This window comes from Xenopus laevis, chromosome 9_10L, assembly GCF_017654675.1.
Source record: "Xenopus laevis strain J_2021 chromosome 9_10L, Xenopus_laevis_v10.1, whole genome shotgun sequence".
Lineage (NCBI taxonomy): Eukaryota > Metazoa > Chordata > Amphibia > Anura > Pipidae > Xenopus > Xenopus laevis.
In genome coordinates, this window is record NC_054387.1 from 119,880,925 (window position 1) to 119,897,941 (window position 17,017).

A 17,017-nucleotide genomic window follows, 5' to 3' on the forward strand; every position below is an offset into this window, starting at 1 on the left:
AACTCCTTATTAATGTTGCTGCACACATAACCTGGAAAGCACTGAGAGGCAATTACACTATTACACAAGTACTGCAATAGTCCAAAACACTTAAAGGAGAAGGAAACCCCAGTCGGCGCAAAAACCCTCCCCCCCCTCCCCTGTGTTGCTTCCCCTCCCTCCTCCCCTCTGGCCTATCTGTCCCGCTGGGCAAATGCCCCTAACTTGTTACTTACCCTTCTGCGCAGGTCCAGTCTACAGAGTTCACCGACGCCATCTTCTTCCACGCGATCTTCTTCCTGCTTTGACTGGCACATGCGCAGTAGGAGCATTTCGCCGGTACGGATCTACTGCGCATGCGCCAAAAGTCACGAAGTCAAATCGGAAAACTTCGTGACTTTTGGCGCATGCGCAGTAGATCCGTACTGGCGAAATGCTCCTACTGCGCATGCACCAAAACGCCGGTCAAAGCAGGAAGAAGATCGCTTGGAAGAAGATGGCGTTGGTGAACTCCGTAGACTGGATCTGCGCAGAAGGGTAAGTAACAAGTTAGGGGCATTTGCCCAGCGGGACAGGTAGGCCAGGGGGGAGGAGGGAGGGGAAGCAACACAGGGGAGGGGGGGAGAGTTTTTGCGCTGACTGGGTTTCCTTCTCCTTTAAAGGAAAACTATACCCCCAAAATGAACACTTAAGCAACAGATAGTTCATATCATATTAAGTGGCATATTCTTACCAAACTGGAATATATATTTAAGTAAATATTGCCCTTTTACAACTCTTGCCTTGAGCCACCATTTCGTGATGGTCTGTGTGCTGCCTCAGAGATCACCTGACCAGAAATACTGCAGCTCTAACTGTAACAGGAAGAAGTGTGGAAGCAAAAGACACAACTCTGTCTGTTAATTGGCTCATGCAGGGGTGCTTCGCTAATGAGGCGAGTTGAGGCTGTCGCCTCAGGCGGCAGCTCCCCGCTAGGTACCAGGAGCAGCAAAAATGCTGCTCCTGGTACTTTAAGAGCGAATTTCCAGAGGAGGGGGGCAGCAACTGCTGCTGCCTCAGGCGGCGGAGGGGCCAGGACCGCCCCTGGGCTCATGTGACCTAACTTGTATGGTTTGTTGGTATGTTTGTGAGTACAGTGAATCCTGCGATCCCAGGGGGCGGCCCTTATTTTTTTAAAATGGCAATTTTCTATTTATGATTACCCAATGGCACATACTACTAGCAAAGTTTATTATAATGAAAATGGTTTATTTAAGTGAAGCAGGATTTTACACATGAGCTGTGTTATGCAATATCTTTTTATAGAGACCAACATTGTTTGGGGGGTATAGTTTTCCTTTAAGCAAGATGAATCAACCCCTTAGGGCAACTGCAACTTTACCACATTAGCCAACAGCTTCATCTATGGCCCCAAACCCCCTGTATTTGTCAATTGCCATAGCTTTAGCGGAGGAGTTAACCCCTTATTAAGTGCCATAGGAGATAAACCATATGCTCCCAGCAACATTAAAATGTTCAGCCCCATTGCTATTCATTCAGCAACACATTTCATTAATGCCACCCATTAAGTGTGGACTGACCCATTATCCAATCCTGTTTGCATGGAGACTTGGCTTTCAGATTCAACAAATATTGGCTTACTCTGATTGTTAAGGTGGCCATAGTCTCAAAGATCCGCTCGTTTGGCGAAATCACCAAACGAGCGGATCTTTCCCCGATATGCCACTAACGGCATTGCTATATCGGGGGTAATTAGAACGTTCGGCCGTATGTTCGAACGATGGAATTACGATACGCCAAAGGGCTCCGACGGGTCGGTCGGGTAAAAATCAAACCTTCCTGATCTATATCATGGCCGGATATCAATCAGGAAGACCTGTTGGTCTAAATGACCGATATCGGCAGCTTTATCTGCCTGTGTATGACCACCTTTACCCTAAAGCAGATGATTCTTATTGTTTGGAGGGGTGGAGGAGGTAGAAAGACTTTTATTTAAGGATAACCAAGTATTTTTGCCTCATTTAGGAGGTGGACCTGATCCGAAATGTTCAAGAACTTCTGAAAAGGATGTTGGATCAAACAGCTCAGCAGATACGGTATCATGTCACTTATTACTTTAACGTGTATATTACAGCAGGTTTCATTTTAACATGGGGTAACTCTCAGTGTAATTATACCTATTGTGTTAATTTATGTATGCACCGAATCCAGATTCGCTTCGGTAATCAGCTAGAATTCTGCCTTTCTCAGCAGGATTCGGATCGTCTAAATCCTTAAAATCATGTGACTTTTTGTCACAAAACAAGGAAGTAGAACATTTTTTAGCCATGCGTTCTCTTTTCCACTTAACGTTCCTGATTTGCATATGTAAATTAGGATTTAGTTCTTTATTTGGTCAAATCTTTCATGAAGGATTTAGCTGTTTGAATCCAAAATCCCCCCATGGGCCCCTTCAACCTTGGGGTCTGCCCCCCAATATTTATACCACTAGTCAAATTACAACTGCATAAAAACACCAGTGTACAGCAAGTCTATTGAAATAGAACTGGAAAGGCAAAGAGGATCATGGGATAGGGAAAAATAAAGGGGGCAGTAATTGCACCTGGAGGCTAATGATTAATAATGCTGGATCAATTACTCAGAGAGGCATGTTTGAAACCTGAACCCAAGCTTCGATTAGTTTCACAGCAGAAGAGAATTTTGCATAGTTATTAAAGGGGTTGTTCACCTTTAACGTTTAGCATGTTATAGAATATCCTATTAGCAACTGTTCAATTGGTCTTCATTTTTTACTTTTTCTAAATTATTAGCAGCTCTCAAACAGCAGTTACTGCCCCCGTCAGCCAAAAGTCTATTGCTGTGATGTTACAATTTTATAATTATTGTTACTTTTGTTCTTGTTTAGGCCCCAATATTCTAATTCCACTCTCTGTTACTTCCTGGTTACTCGGGTTAGTGTGTGTATGGATATGGATATACAGTATATATATATTACCAAAAATAGCCGCACTCCAAGGACTTCTTAAGTGAAAAATCAGGATTGAATTTTATTTCAACGTTTCGGCTCCATCACTCGGGCCCTCTTCAGGAAGACGGCTCGAGTGATGGAGCTGAAATGTTGAAATAAAATGTATGGTAATGTATGTATTATGGTTTTGACCAGCACCCAGGCAGTTGCTGTTTTTTGGTTAAGAGTGCACCTAACAGGACTGGATATATATATATATATATATATATATATATATATATATATATATATATATATATATATATATATATATATATATATATATATATATATATATATATAGTGAATAAAGTACCCCCTCTTGTAAAATATAAGGATATTATTAGTTACCGAGGAGTTTCATGACCATATAAAAACACGAGGCCGAAGGCCGAGTGTTTTTATACAGGTCATGGAACTCCGAGGTAACTTCTAATATCCTCATATTTTACAACTGGGGGTACTTTATTTATTATAATACACAAATTTTAGTGAGTCATGTGACAGAAATTACATCACTACTCACCGTTTATAACTGATGACATCACTACTCACCGTTTATAAGGATATAATTTACAGGATATTCATGGCTTTTGTGTATTATATATATATATATATATATATATATATATATACACACACACACACACACACACACACACATATAATGTATAATTTTGTGGTCACAACCTCATTGCACCCCTCTTAATGGTTTTAAAAATGAGTGGTGAGCACAACTTTCCCTTGTTTGTTATAATTTATACAGAAGCAGTGGCCAGCTCCATGTTGTAGCTCCAACCCTTTCCAGCAGTGGTCCAACTGGTGGCCAATAAAAGGGCAACCAAGTTTTGGAGTTTTAACCTTGAAGGCAGCATGTAGGTTGCAGGTAAAACTTAGTCCCTGTGTAAAATAACCAGTGTCAGGCCCGGATTTATGGCAACGCCAAAAAGGCCAGGGCCTAGGGCAGCAAAATTTCAGGGGCGACTTGTTGCCCAACCCCATCCTAAGGAGCACTGGGGACTCAAAGCTCCCCAGTGCTCTTACCCAGGACGATGGACTTATAATTTGTGCATAAACCACACTAGTTAATGTCACAATCATTCCAGATAAATGAAAGCAGAACAAGGATTTTAAATTGTTTGTTAAAAAAGTTTATTGTAAAATTGAATACAGAAAGATATTTTTAACATTAAAGGATGGTGAAAACGTAGTTCACTGATCTATCTGCTACATTAACTTCTTGCAGGTCATGTCTGGATAGTATTTCATTTTCCATAGTTCAACGCTGTGCCAAGTGCTGTAGGCAAGAAGGGGCATCAGGGATACTATTCCATTCAGTTGTGTCTGTTCCTTGTTTAGACTCTGTGTGACTCTTGATGTGATTTCTATATCCATTGGAATAGTCACAGTATCCAACTTGTATCCCTTCTACTGGCCAGTTCAGCAGCAAGTTTTGCTCTTCTTGCTTGCACTGGGCTCATGTCCATTGCCATTTTCTTGGCACATTTTTGGCACAATGCACTGCCCATGGCAATAGTCAGTCATGAGGCCTATCTGGATATCAGCCTCTTCTTTTCAGCAGCTGAGAACTGGGCCATTTTTGGGCCACTGCCTTATTTTCTGGCAAAACAGTTGTTAGCAGCATATTAGCCAAGGACAAAGTCTCTATAATATTCCCAAATTGACTCTACTGGTCCAATCTCATTCTCTTGTTTGGAGGACTATCGTCAGGCTCTTGGATCTTTATAAACTCTCCTCCACATTCGCGCTTGTGCCCCTTGGAATACGGAGTCCTGTCCATTACCCGTCTCACTACTTGTGCACAGGGGCCATTGCATCTCCAACTGTGGCGCTTCAGTGACTCGTATTCATCATAGAAATCATGATCGATCTATAAAATAACAAGAGAAATATTACGAAACCTGAAACTGGGGATTCAGCAGGTAGAATATAATCGTACAATCACACATGATTAGGGTTGGAGAGCCAGTGGTTACATGTAATAATATGGAGGACTCTGAGGCCTTTTAGGAATATTTCTGCCTTTCATCCTGCCTGTGGGTGCCATTGACTAATGTACATGTTGTCTAGTGATGTGTGGGTCGGTATTTCCCCAACCCACATCCGCCCACCCACGCCGGCCCGAGCCCGACTTCCGTGTTCCTCTTATAGACCCACCCGCCGATTACGTCACAAAAGAGGTGGAGCGAGCAGGTGCAGCGTCTATAAAAGAAGAACCCGAGAGCCGGCATTTGACGGTGGCCACCCGCAAAGAAGAGTGTGAGGTCGGGTCATACCTGCCCGACCCGCAGGTAAACCCATGGGTCCCGCGGGTATCGGGCCAGCTGCACATCACTAATGGTGTCATCATTTTAAAGGGATTGTTCACCTTCCTGAAACTTTTTTCAGTTCAAGTTTTTTCAGATTGTTCCCCAGAAATAAAGACTTTCTTTCAATCACTTTCCATTTTTTACAGTTTTCCAAAATCTAAGTTGAATGTCCCTGTCTCCAGTGTTTGAGTCTGGCGGCTCAGTAATTCAGGTGCAGATTCTGAACTGTTACAATTTTGCAACATTTAGAGGCACATTTATCAAGGGTCAAATTTCGAATTAATGTGAGTTGTTTTTTTTAAACTCCTTTAAATTTAAATATACTTGTTTGGATTTTATCGGAATGATTTAATGTCTGAAAACACTTACCGTTACATCTGCTCCACTTTCTCTATTGATACGCTCCATGTGATACTGAAATTCCGGCCCATGGTCTAAGATGCGGGTACCATTGATACGCTGGTAGTAGTGGATCATTTCATGCAGGAGCGTCTGTAGGGGGAGAAACAGCCCCAATATTACTTGTTCTGTCGTCATGTATAGAAAATACATCACATCTTTGTATGGAACTCTATTCACATGCACAAATATATCTAATTCCATAAGGGAATAAAAGCAAGGGAAACATATTTAAGCGGGTCACATCTTTATTTTAAATTGGGCGTCTCCTCTACTAAACCATTTTGTGGCATCAGGTCAGGAGAAAAGGAAATGTTGATCTTAAACATCAACTATATAACATCAACTGACTTGTGCCATGGGGCTGCTGTGTCAGCAGGAGAACATTCCCATCATATAATATAGGGTTTCTTAACCTGCTGTTTAATAGGACCCAGACTGAATCTGACATTCCACTTTGAGACCCAAAAATAAAGACAGAATTGGTTCCCTATCTCCTTTTAACTCTTATTGACTATTGTAGCAGGAGATGTCTGGAATTTGGCTCAGATACATGATCTAAAGCAACACAGAGTAATGACTGATCAGAGCTAACTGTAAGAATTCAATCCTGCATGTAGAGAAACGGACTGCTGACAGTTACTACAAAAAGACACAACAAAAAGACACAACTTACTTCCACTGTATCTTTCCTTGACCGTAAATCAAGGAGAGGCTTGTTCAGTCGAATGCTGCATCTTCTGCTGATAGCCTCACATTTGAAATATCCAGCATTTCTGAAAAAGAAAATCATGCAGATTTGAGAATAAACCCTATTTATATGTTACTGTACTTGTCTTGTTCCAGTCCCTGCCCTGTACAGTCAGTATGTAGGTACTTGTTGTGCCCTTGTTAGTAGATTTGCTTTGCAGAAGGCAGATAATGACAGACTAATGCATGGAGCGAGTGCATATGAGCATTTAACAGAAAACTAACAGCGCTCCAGCTCTTGCACATACATATCTCTACCTCCTGTGCATCTTACCAGGCTAGTAAAGTTGGGATATGAAGCTGTATAGTAGTGACAGTGATACAGATTGTCCCCCAAGGTCTATAAACAACAAAGCACATTCGTTTCTGACTTACAAGCTTAACCTGTTGCTCCATTTAAGGTCAATTGGAGGCAACTGTCCACGAAAGAACTTCCTATTATATTCATCGAATAGGGCGTGGATATCAGGTTTGGGGTCCAGCACCTCCCAATATGGATCGACAACAGACAGACGTTCAAGATCTGGTTGAGTCACCCCAAGATCCGCATCAGTCGGACAAGCCACAGAAGGATTCTCACGCGTCTGAGAATTGATTGAAGAGTTTTCAGAAGGTTCATGAGTCGTACAAATATCAGGAGAATGTATTTCCGAAATCTGCTCCGAGGAGCCATTCGGCGAAGAAAAAAATACACCCATCTCCCTCAACTTGTGCTCTCTCTACTCTCTACTCTATACTAACTGGATAAAGTTGGTTTTTCTCATTATGATGTCACATGAAGTCACATGACATTCTGTGCATGCTGGAGGTGCCTCACTGTGATGTCATACAACTGCTCACTCCAGCAACCTGTCGCTCTTAAACGGAAACATTTCACTTTTAAAGGCCAAATTCGCTATTTATTGATGCAGCTATAATGGGCAAATAATTAGCAGACTTAAAATACCTTGGTGTTACATATACCTGTGTATGTAAATGTGGCACTACTTTGCAACTTCTGCTATTGCACTAGCATTTTGAGAAATTCCTGCATTAAATTAAAAGATTTGGGGAAATGGCACTGTGTCTTTAACCTGAAAAATTTGATTTTTTAAGGTTATTGTTATTCGAAACTCAAATTTTCGGGTTAAAAATAAAAAACTCAAATTTTCCATTGTCTTGAGATCTACTGATCACCAGCTAAAGAGACTGATGTTCTGAGACAACTTGTGTTTGGTTTTAATTTTTTATTCTTTGTGATTTTTGAGTTATTTAGCTTTTTATTCAGCAGGTGTCCAGTTTAAAATTTCCTAGGGCCTAAATGACCCTAGCAAACATCCACAGATTTGAATAAGAGACTGGAATATGAATAGGAGAGGCCTAAATAGAAAGATGAGTAGTAAAAAGAAAACACAATAGAGACTCAATTCCAAGTTTTTTGTTGCCTATCTCAGCAGATAGAGGTCAAAGTATGAGCGTTTCATGGACCATTTAAATCAAAGGGGCCTACATTGCGATCAAGTCAAGTACATCAGAACAACAAACAGTTTATTTCCAGAAACAGATCCAGTACATGAGCATCTTGAGGGCAACTCCATTGTAGTCTGCATGTATTGTGGTTGTTCCCATTCTCTTCCTGTTCCATTGTCTGGGTTTAACTGAAAGATAGGGGGTTCCTTTAATAATCAGAATAGGGCTACTGACGAGCAGGGTCGTACTGGGGGGCCCGGAGCCTACCGGGGCTGCTGTCACAGGGCCCCCCTCCTGGCAGTCCAGGGCCCCCTCCTGAACGCCAGCCCCCTGCCTACCTTCACAAATGTGCCGTGTGCAGAAGATGCGCAGAATATGCACCGCAGCTCTCTTTTCTGGGGGAGCAGGTCTGAGCTGGCAGGGGCCCACTGGGTTTTTCCTGGTATCCCGCTGGCCCAGTCCGACCCTGCTGATGAGTCATTAAAGGGAAACTCCTCAAAAATATAACTATAAATATTTTTGAAAAGTAAACATAATTTCAAGCAACTTTGCAGTATACATCAATTAAAATATATGCAGATTTTTCATGATTTATAATGGTTTGGGACAGTTCCCTAAGCCTAGCCCTCTGCTCTCCTGCTGATCTGTCTGACTACTTTGCTGAGCTGGCATTTCTGTGTTATGTGGCCTCTTTATCAAATTTGGGTTTGGAAGCCGGAATTCCCCTTTAATGATATGAATATGGCAGATGTCTACTGGCAGCAGAACTTCTGCTTAATTAGCCTGCCTAACATTTACATGTAATAACCTTATTCCTTCGTTACTGCTTAATTATATTGATCAGCTAAATGAGTCGGTGTCTTTTATTGAATTTGTCCACGTGCTTTAATTGTAACGATTCGTTATGTAACACTGTTTACATCTGAGCAAAGAAAAGATCATAGTTGGCCGAGTAATGAGCATCTATTGAATACAATTCCATTTGCATCTGGGGGGGATTCTGAAAATTCAGAATTTCTTGAGATTCAAGGCAAGTTTCAAGATTATGTGAATGGTGCTGTGACATAGTTTGGGGTCCCAAATTAAATTAGGGATGCACAGAATACACTATTTTGGATACGGCCGAACCCCTAAATCCATTGCAAAAAATACGGCAGAACCGAATCTTAATTCGCATATGCAAATTAGGGGTGAGAAGGGGAATCCATTTTTACCTTGTTTTGTGACAAAACGTCATGCGATTTCCCTCCCCGTCCCTAATTTGCATATTAGGATTAGGTCCGGCCAGGCAGAAGGATTTGACCTGCTGAAGAAGGCCGAATCCTGGACTAATCCCGAACCGAATCCTGGATTTGGTGCATCCCTAAATTAAATAATTGCATTTTGTCAAAGCGGTAAGGCACATTCCAAGTTTCTATATATGTAAATTGTGGCTACAAGTTCTATTAGTTTTTCACGTTTTCTTCTTCACCTTTAAATCAACTTTTAGTATGATATAGAATAGCCAATTCTAATCAACTTTTCAATTGGTCTTCATTGTGTATTATTTTCAGTGTTTTTGGTTATTTACCTTCTTCTGGCTTTTCCAGCTATTAAATGGGGGTCACTGACCCCATCTAAAAAACAAATGCCCTGTAAGGCTACAAATGTTTTGTTATTGCTACGTTTTATTACTCATCTTTCTATTCAGTCCCTCTCCTATTCATATTCCAGTCTCTTATTCAAATCAATGCTAGGGTTGCTAGGGTAATTTGGACCCTAACAACCAGATTGCTGAAACTGGAGAGCAGATGAATAAAACGCTAAATAACTCAAAAAATACAAATAATAAAAATGAAAACCAATTACAAATTGACGCAGAAAATCACTCTCTAAATCATACTAAAAGTTAATTTAAAGCTGAACAATTCCTTTCAAGGATGACCCAGACCTTGTCTGATTCATTTGCAGCATTGAAATGGTGGGGGTGGGGGTGCCATACTTCCTAACTCTATAATACACAAACCCCTATATTGCTGCAAAACATGATTACAGTAGAATATGTTAGGGTTAATATATGAAAGGCTATTTGCCGATTGCTTGCTAGATGGGGTGCTACTTCAGCTATGGGACCTGTTATCCAGAATGCTCCGGACCTGGGGCTTTCCACATAATGGATCTTTCCGTGATTTGGATTTTAATACCTTATGTCTACTAGAAAATCATGTAAACATTAAATAAACCCAATTATTTCTTCGTTTGGATCAAGTACGAGACTCTGTTTAATTATTAAAGAGAAAAAGGAAATCATTTTTAAAAATGTGGTTTCTTTAGATAAAACAGAGTCTATGGGAGGCGGCCTTTCCGTAATTCGGATCCTATACCTATTAGCCAGTTCTGGAAATTATTTTGTACAGGGGCAGGAATTATATTATTCTCAAATGCCCTCTTTCTCTTGCAGGCAGAATTGTGATGCTAAGGAAGCCCCGGAGATGAACTATTCGTATAAGGTGGAAGCCTATGAGTTTGACGACAAGTGTGGAAGAAATAACAAACAAAGCACTGACATCCAGTTTCACCTCAACTCCTCTAAATACGAAGACAAGTAAGTGACTGGACGAAGGCTGGAGTGACTGGATGTCTAACATAATAGCCAGAACACTACTTCCTGCTTTTCAGCTCTATAGCTTTCCATTGATTGGTTACCAGGCAGTAACCAATCAGTCACTTGCGGGGGGGCACATGGGTCATAACTGTTGCTTTTGAATTTGAGCTGAAAGTTAAGGATCAATTGCAAACTCACTGATCAGTTATGTCCCATGTGGCTCCCCTTAAAGGGGTGGTTCACCTTTAAATTAACTTTTAGTATGTTATAGAATGGCCAATTCTAAGCAACTTTTCAGTTGGTCTTCATTATTTATTTATAATTTTTTGCCTTCCAGCTTTCAAATGGGCGTTACTGACCCCATGCTACTTTTTATTACTCTTGTTTCTGTTGAGGCCCTCTCCTAATCATATATCAGTCTCTTATTCAAATCAATGCATGGTTGCTAAGGTAATTAGGACCTCAGCAACCAGATTGCTGAAATTGCAAACCAGAGAGCTGCTGAATAAAAAGCTAAATAACTCAAAAGTAATCAAAAATGCAAACCAATTGCAAATTGTCTCAGAATATCAATCTCAACATCATACTAAAAGTTAACTTGAAGGTGAACAACCCTTTTAAATTTGCTGACTAACTCGGAGTTAGAAAGCTGAAAAGCAGGAAGTAGTGTTCTGATCTGTTATACATTTTTGCCTAACTATTTTATATTGTATACTATAGGGAACAGGGGATATAGACTGCACACCTTACGGTTAGATAAAAAAAACCTGGGTGCTAAAAGATTAAAATAGTCTGTCCATGGTACGGCCACTAGTTTTGTAAGAGAAAAAAATGTTTATTAACGAGACGTTTCTGTCCCACACAGGAACCTTGAGGTTCTTTTATTTATTTTTTTATATAGTTTTTGAATTAATTAATTATCATCTTCTTCTTCTGAGTCTTTCCAGCTTTGAAATGGGGGGGGGTCACTGACCCCATCTAAAAAAAACAAATGCTCTGTAAGGCTACAGATTTTGTATTGCTACTATTTATTACATATTTCTATTCAGGCCTCTCCTATTCTTATTGCAGTCTCTCATTCAAATCAGTGCATTGTTGCTAGGGGAATGTGAACCCTGGCTACCGGATTACTGAAAGTGCAATCTAGAGAGCCGCTGAATAAAAAGCTAAATAACTCCACAAAAACCCACAGATAATAAAATATGAAAACCAATTGCAAATTGTCTCAGAATATCTCTCTCTACATGATACTAAAAGTTAATTTAAAGGTGAACAACCCCTTTAAACTATTCTTGCATAATGTCATGTTACCAGCACTTTGCACAAATGTGTATATAGGGGCACTCTTATTGGAAGGTGGCATGTATTTGTCAACATGGTACTTGAAACTAAGGCCTGTAGCACAAGGAGAATTTATTTATATGGCAGAATTGTGACATACAGATACACAGTGTCAGACTGGCCCAACCTGGATACCAGGACAACTCCCGGGGTCAGTGGCCCCTCGTGCTGCTAAACATTTGGCCTTTTTTAAGGCCATTCCCTATTTGTATGAGAAAAAAATGAGGCTCCCTAACGCCTGGCGAAGTTGCACTCTGGCAAATGGACGTAACTACCCAAATTCACTAAGATGCGGATTTTACTGAACGTTGCCTCTTGCGCCAGATTTGCCTTCTCCACCTCAGACCAGGCGAAGTCCCAAAAAAATCTTTTTTCAGGGTGATAGGCTGCAAAAGAGCATAACATTTTTTTGGCGTAACCCACCTTCCCCCTACATTTCCTAACATACGGCACATAAACTATACACTGGGCTCATGTGTAGGCCAATATAACAACTTTATTTTATTTTATGAAGGTTTCCCAGGCTTGTGTAGTATAATGTATTTGCTGCAACATATACGTCAATTCAACTTTAACTTCCCGCCATATGCAAATTAGGCAACGCTGACGCATGTTCGCTTTGCTTGGCGCAGTAATGCTAGCGCAACTCGCCAGCGTTGGCGACCTGGACGCAACTTTGGATTTTAGTGAATTAGCGTTGTCCTGGCGAATCTTCGCCTGCCGAAGTGTTGCGCTGTGAGCGGAGCCGTCGCGAATTTTCGGAGGTTAGTGAATTTGCCCCTAGGAGAATAGAGGTTGAGTGAGGAGATTAAGAATAATAGTACAGAGAGTGGGTCTCGTTTTTGTGTGGGTCCCTGGTGTCCCAGTCCAACACTGCAGATACATGATACATTTAGGTGGTTAGATATCAAAGGTCGAATTTTAGAGTTTTTTAACTTCGAATGAACTCACAACTCGAATGCTTTCTAATTTAAGAAAAAACTCAAATTGATCAAGTGTTTGGCGAAAAAAAAACTGGAATCACTTACATTTATTGAGTTTTCGGGCAAAACACAAAGCTCAAACATCATGAAGGCTAGTAACATCTTCAACTGGTTCAGGGGACCTCTGCCATTGACTCCTGTGTGACCTCCACAGGTTTTAGGTGGTGTATTTTTGGATTCAAGCTATTTCCTTGGTCGGGGTATAATAAATCTCAAAAAATTCTAGTTTTTTTAACTCTAGAAATTCAAGGGTTTTTTTTAACTCGAAAATGAAATTTTTTTCATGGGAAACACAACTCGAACCTTGATAAATCTGCCCTTAATAGCTACTCTTAGCACAGAGTGAGCCATGGATGTCAGGTTGCCTGGTGGACCCTCAAAGGCCCAGTCAAATACTGTTTGAATTTAAAACAAGAAATGGACAAAATGCCTTAGGCTTTGCATTGGTTCAATTCTGCTGCACTGATATCTTTGTTTTCCCAATTTCGATCGACTAGGTCTACATTCGGGCAAATTCGAATCGTACGAATCGAAAGAATAGCGAATTCGATTAGAAATTTTTCCCAAAAAAAACTTTGATTTTTCAAAGTCCACCAATTAGGTTCTAGGAAGTCCCTCACAGGTTAAAATAGCAGGTTTTAGATGGTGAACGGTCGAAGTTGAATTTAGTACATGATAAATTTCGATATTCCAATTTTTTTTCAAATTCAAATAGAATTTGGACTATTCCCTAGTACACAAAAATTAGCTTGAAATTCAAATTTTTTTTCATTAGATAATTCACCTCGACCTTTGATTAAATCTGCCCCTTAGTATATTATAGAATGGTTAATTCCAAGCAACTTGTCAAATGGCTTCTTTTTTTCTCTTTTTTTCTTATTTACCTTTTTCTTCTGACTCTTTCCAGCTTTAAAATCTAAAAAAAAAAATATCATGAAACCTGAAATTGTTTTTGTTCTAAACCTGGTTCTTTAAGGGATACTGTCATGGGAAAACATGTTTCTTTCAAAATGCATCAGTTAATTGTGCTGCTCCAACAGAATTCTGCACTGAAATCCATTTCTCAAAAGAGCAAACAGATTCTTTTATATTTAATTTTGAAATCTGACATGGGGCTAGACATATTGTCAGTTTCCCAGCTGCCTCCAGTCATGTGACTTGTGCTCTGATAAACGTCACTTTTTACTGCTGTCCTGCAAGTTGGATTGATATCACCCCCTCCCTTTTCCTCCCAGCAACCTAACAACAGACGAATGGGAAGGTAACCAGATAATAGCTGCTTAACACATGATAACAGCTGCCTGGAAGATCTAATAACAGCACTCAGTAGTAAAATCCAGGTCCCACTGAGACACATTCAGTTAAATTAAGTAGGAAAAATAACAGCCTGACAGAAATTAGTTCCTTCCTAAAGTGCAGGAACAAGTCACATGACTAGGGGCAGCTGGGAAACTGTCAATTTGTCTAGCCCCATGTCAGAATTCAAAATTGAATATAAAAAAATTCTGTTTGCTCTTTTGAGAAATGGATTTCAGGGCAGAATTCTACTGGAGCAGCATTGTTAACTGATTCATTTTGAAAAAAAACAACATGTTTTCCCATGACAGGATAATCTTTTTCTTTCTGTAGTTGTTTAGTTGAATGTAACTGTGGATTCAGCAGGGTAGAATATGATCGCACAATCACACATGATTAGGGCTAGACAAGCTGATCACTAGCTGTAATGTATAATGTACTAACCATGGGGAGGTGCCACCATCATGTTGTTTTCATAATCCTATGCCATGGGCTATTTTTATACAATAAAATTATAACATAAACATTAATGTGGATACCCATTGGTCTGCTTTTATTAAGGAGGTATCAATGGTTAAAGGGATATTGTCATGGAAAGACATGTTTTTTTCCCAAAATGCATCAGTTAATTGTGCTGCTCCAGTAGAATTCTGCACTGAAATCCATTTCTCAAAAGAGCAAACAGATTTTTATTTATATTCAATTTTTAAATCTGACATGGGGCTAGACATTTTGTCAGTTTCCCATGTGCCCCAGTCATGTGACTTGTACCTGCACATTAGGATGGCATTACTTTCTGGCAGGCTGTTATTTCTCCTACTTAATGTAACTGAATCAGTCTCAGTGGGACTTGGCTTTTACTATTAAGTGCTGTTCTTAGATGTTCCAGGGAGCTGTTATCTTGTGTTAGGGAGCTGCTATCTGGTTACCTTCCCATTGTTCTGTTGTTTGGCTGCAGGGGGGGGGGGGTGATATCACTCCTGCCGAATTGCTTGCAGTACAGCAGTAAAGTTATTGAAGTTTATCAGAGGCAAGTCACATGACTGGAGGCAGCTGGGAAACAATATGTCTAGCCCCATGTCAGATTTCAAAATTGAATATAAAAAAATCTGTTTGCTCTTTTGAGAAATGGCGCAGGGCAAGTTCGTTGTTGGGTCCCCACCATATCCAGAGGTTGTCCTGTTTAGTTGAAATTGCCCATTATTTGGGCCTCCCCTGTACCACTTGGGTCCCCTGCAGCCCCAGGGTTTAGTTCTTCTATAGTTCTGCCCCTGCTTACACTTTCTCCCAACTAAGCGATAATTTACCTTTACTAACGGCAAGACAATCCCATTGGGTTTGTTTGATGTTTAAATGTGTAACCCTTTCGACACCCTGTTGTCCGTGTTACACTCCACGTGTGGCGCTTACCTGATGACACGGGACAAACCTGAGCCACTCCGCAGTGGTATTGGGAGAGACTGGGTACCTGGTACTTACTGGTGCCTCCACCTAGTGGGATCCGGGAATGACCTACGGTTGGCCCCACTAGGAATACAGTAATAACACACACACTATTGGTTAAACTAAATAACAGTTTATATAAAATAAATGGGCACCTAATACATGCAGCCTCTCAGCTCTCTGGTCCCACCAGCAGCTCTCTTGCTTCCTTCTCTGTCCACCATGCGGCTCTCTATGCCAGGCTTTCTTCTTTTTCCAGTCTCTGTGACTTCCTTTTCCTGCCTGCCACTCCTTAGCTGCTGTGTCACTTCCTACTGCACTGAATAGCTGGTTGCTAGGTAACAGCTTACAGCACACAGACACAGGCTCTCTGCCCTTACAGGGATAAGTGCAATGATTTTGCACGGATTCCCTACAAATGTTTTACTTTTTTTTCTTTTAAACAGACTTAAGGCCCCCATACACGGCCGAAAAAAGCTGCCGACAGACTGAGTCATGTGTGGGGCCATCTGACAGGCTTCCATGATCGAAAGTCGGCCAATTCTTGATCGGGCAGGTTATAAAATCCCATTGGCAAATACTCAAGTAATGTCATATTTTATGAGTGTTTATTTTTTTGAAAATTTTCATAAATAAAAATTTGACCGCCCGTATCAGATCCATTCTCATCCGATTATTGGGCCCTAGGATCAGCCCGATATCGCCCACCTCGTTTGGCGACATTGATGAGCGGATCTCTACATCTATGGGCGCCTTAAAGTGCAGATCTATCAAGGGTCAAATTTAAGGGGCATATTTATCAAGGGTTGAATTTCAAATTGAAAAAAAATTCAAATTCAAAAGGACCAACCGAAATTCAGTTGAAGTTTTTTTTGGTCGAATAGGTCCGTTTTAGATCGAATAGGCCAAATTTTAATCGTACGAATCGAAGGAATAGCGCATTTGATCGAATTTGGTTCAATGTTTTTCCCACCAATTGACTCCAAATAAGTTCTAGGAGGTCACCCATAGGCTAAGAGTTCATGGGAGTTTGTAAAAACTCCCATAAACTCGAATTTCGAATAAAAAACGATCAGTTGAAATGTATCAAAAAAATGAGAATTTTTCAAACTCGGGTGAATGGGATCAACCCGCAAACTCGAAACGAATTTGATTCGAGTTTTTTTTCTCTAAAAAAATAAATAAACCATGAAGGCTGCAAACAACTGCAAATTGATCCCAGTACGTCCCCCATAGGCTAAAACAACAATTCGGCAGGTTTAAGGTGGCAAAGTCAAATTCGAATTCTTAAAGGGCCAGCACATGATAATTTAAAAAATCTAATTAGAATCTTTTTTTTTTTTTAAATTTGAATCAAATTTTAACTATTGCCTAGCCGAATTCTACTAAAAAAAAAACCTTGAAAATTTGAATTTAAAAATTCATATATTCACTTCAACCCTTGATAAATCTGCCC

General features: G+C 40.3%; 1 protein-coding gene across 4 annotated transcripts in view; it reads left to right on the plus strand.

Annotated features, from left to right (window-relative positions):
- The first annotated feature begins 1,948 nt into the window (after nt 1-1,948).
- LOC121398106 (tektin-4-like) overlaps nt 1,949-17,017 on the plus strand; it is a 109,103-nt gene continuing 94,034 nt past the window's right edge. For all 4 annotated transcript variants that reach the window (XR_005964106.1, XR_005964107.1, XM_041576666.1 and 1 more), the window contains exons 1-2: nt 1,949-2,075; nt 10,355-10,498. Coding sequence is in view for 2 of the 4 variants with exons in the window: in XM_041576666.1 (XP_041432600.1) it covers nt 2,047-2,075; nt 10,355-10,498 (173 nt within the window). In the remaining 2 variants the exon portion in view is untranslated. The remainder of the gene's footprint in view (nt 2,076-10,354; nt 10,499-17,017) is intronic.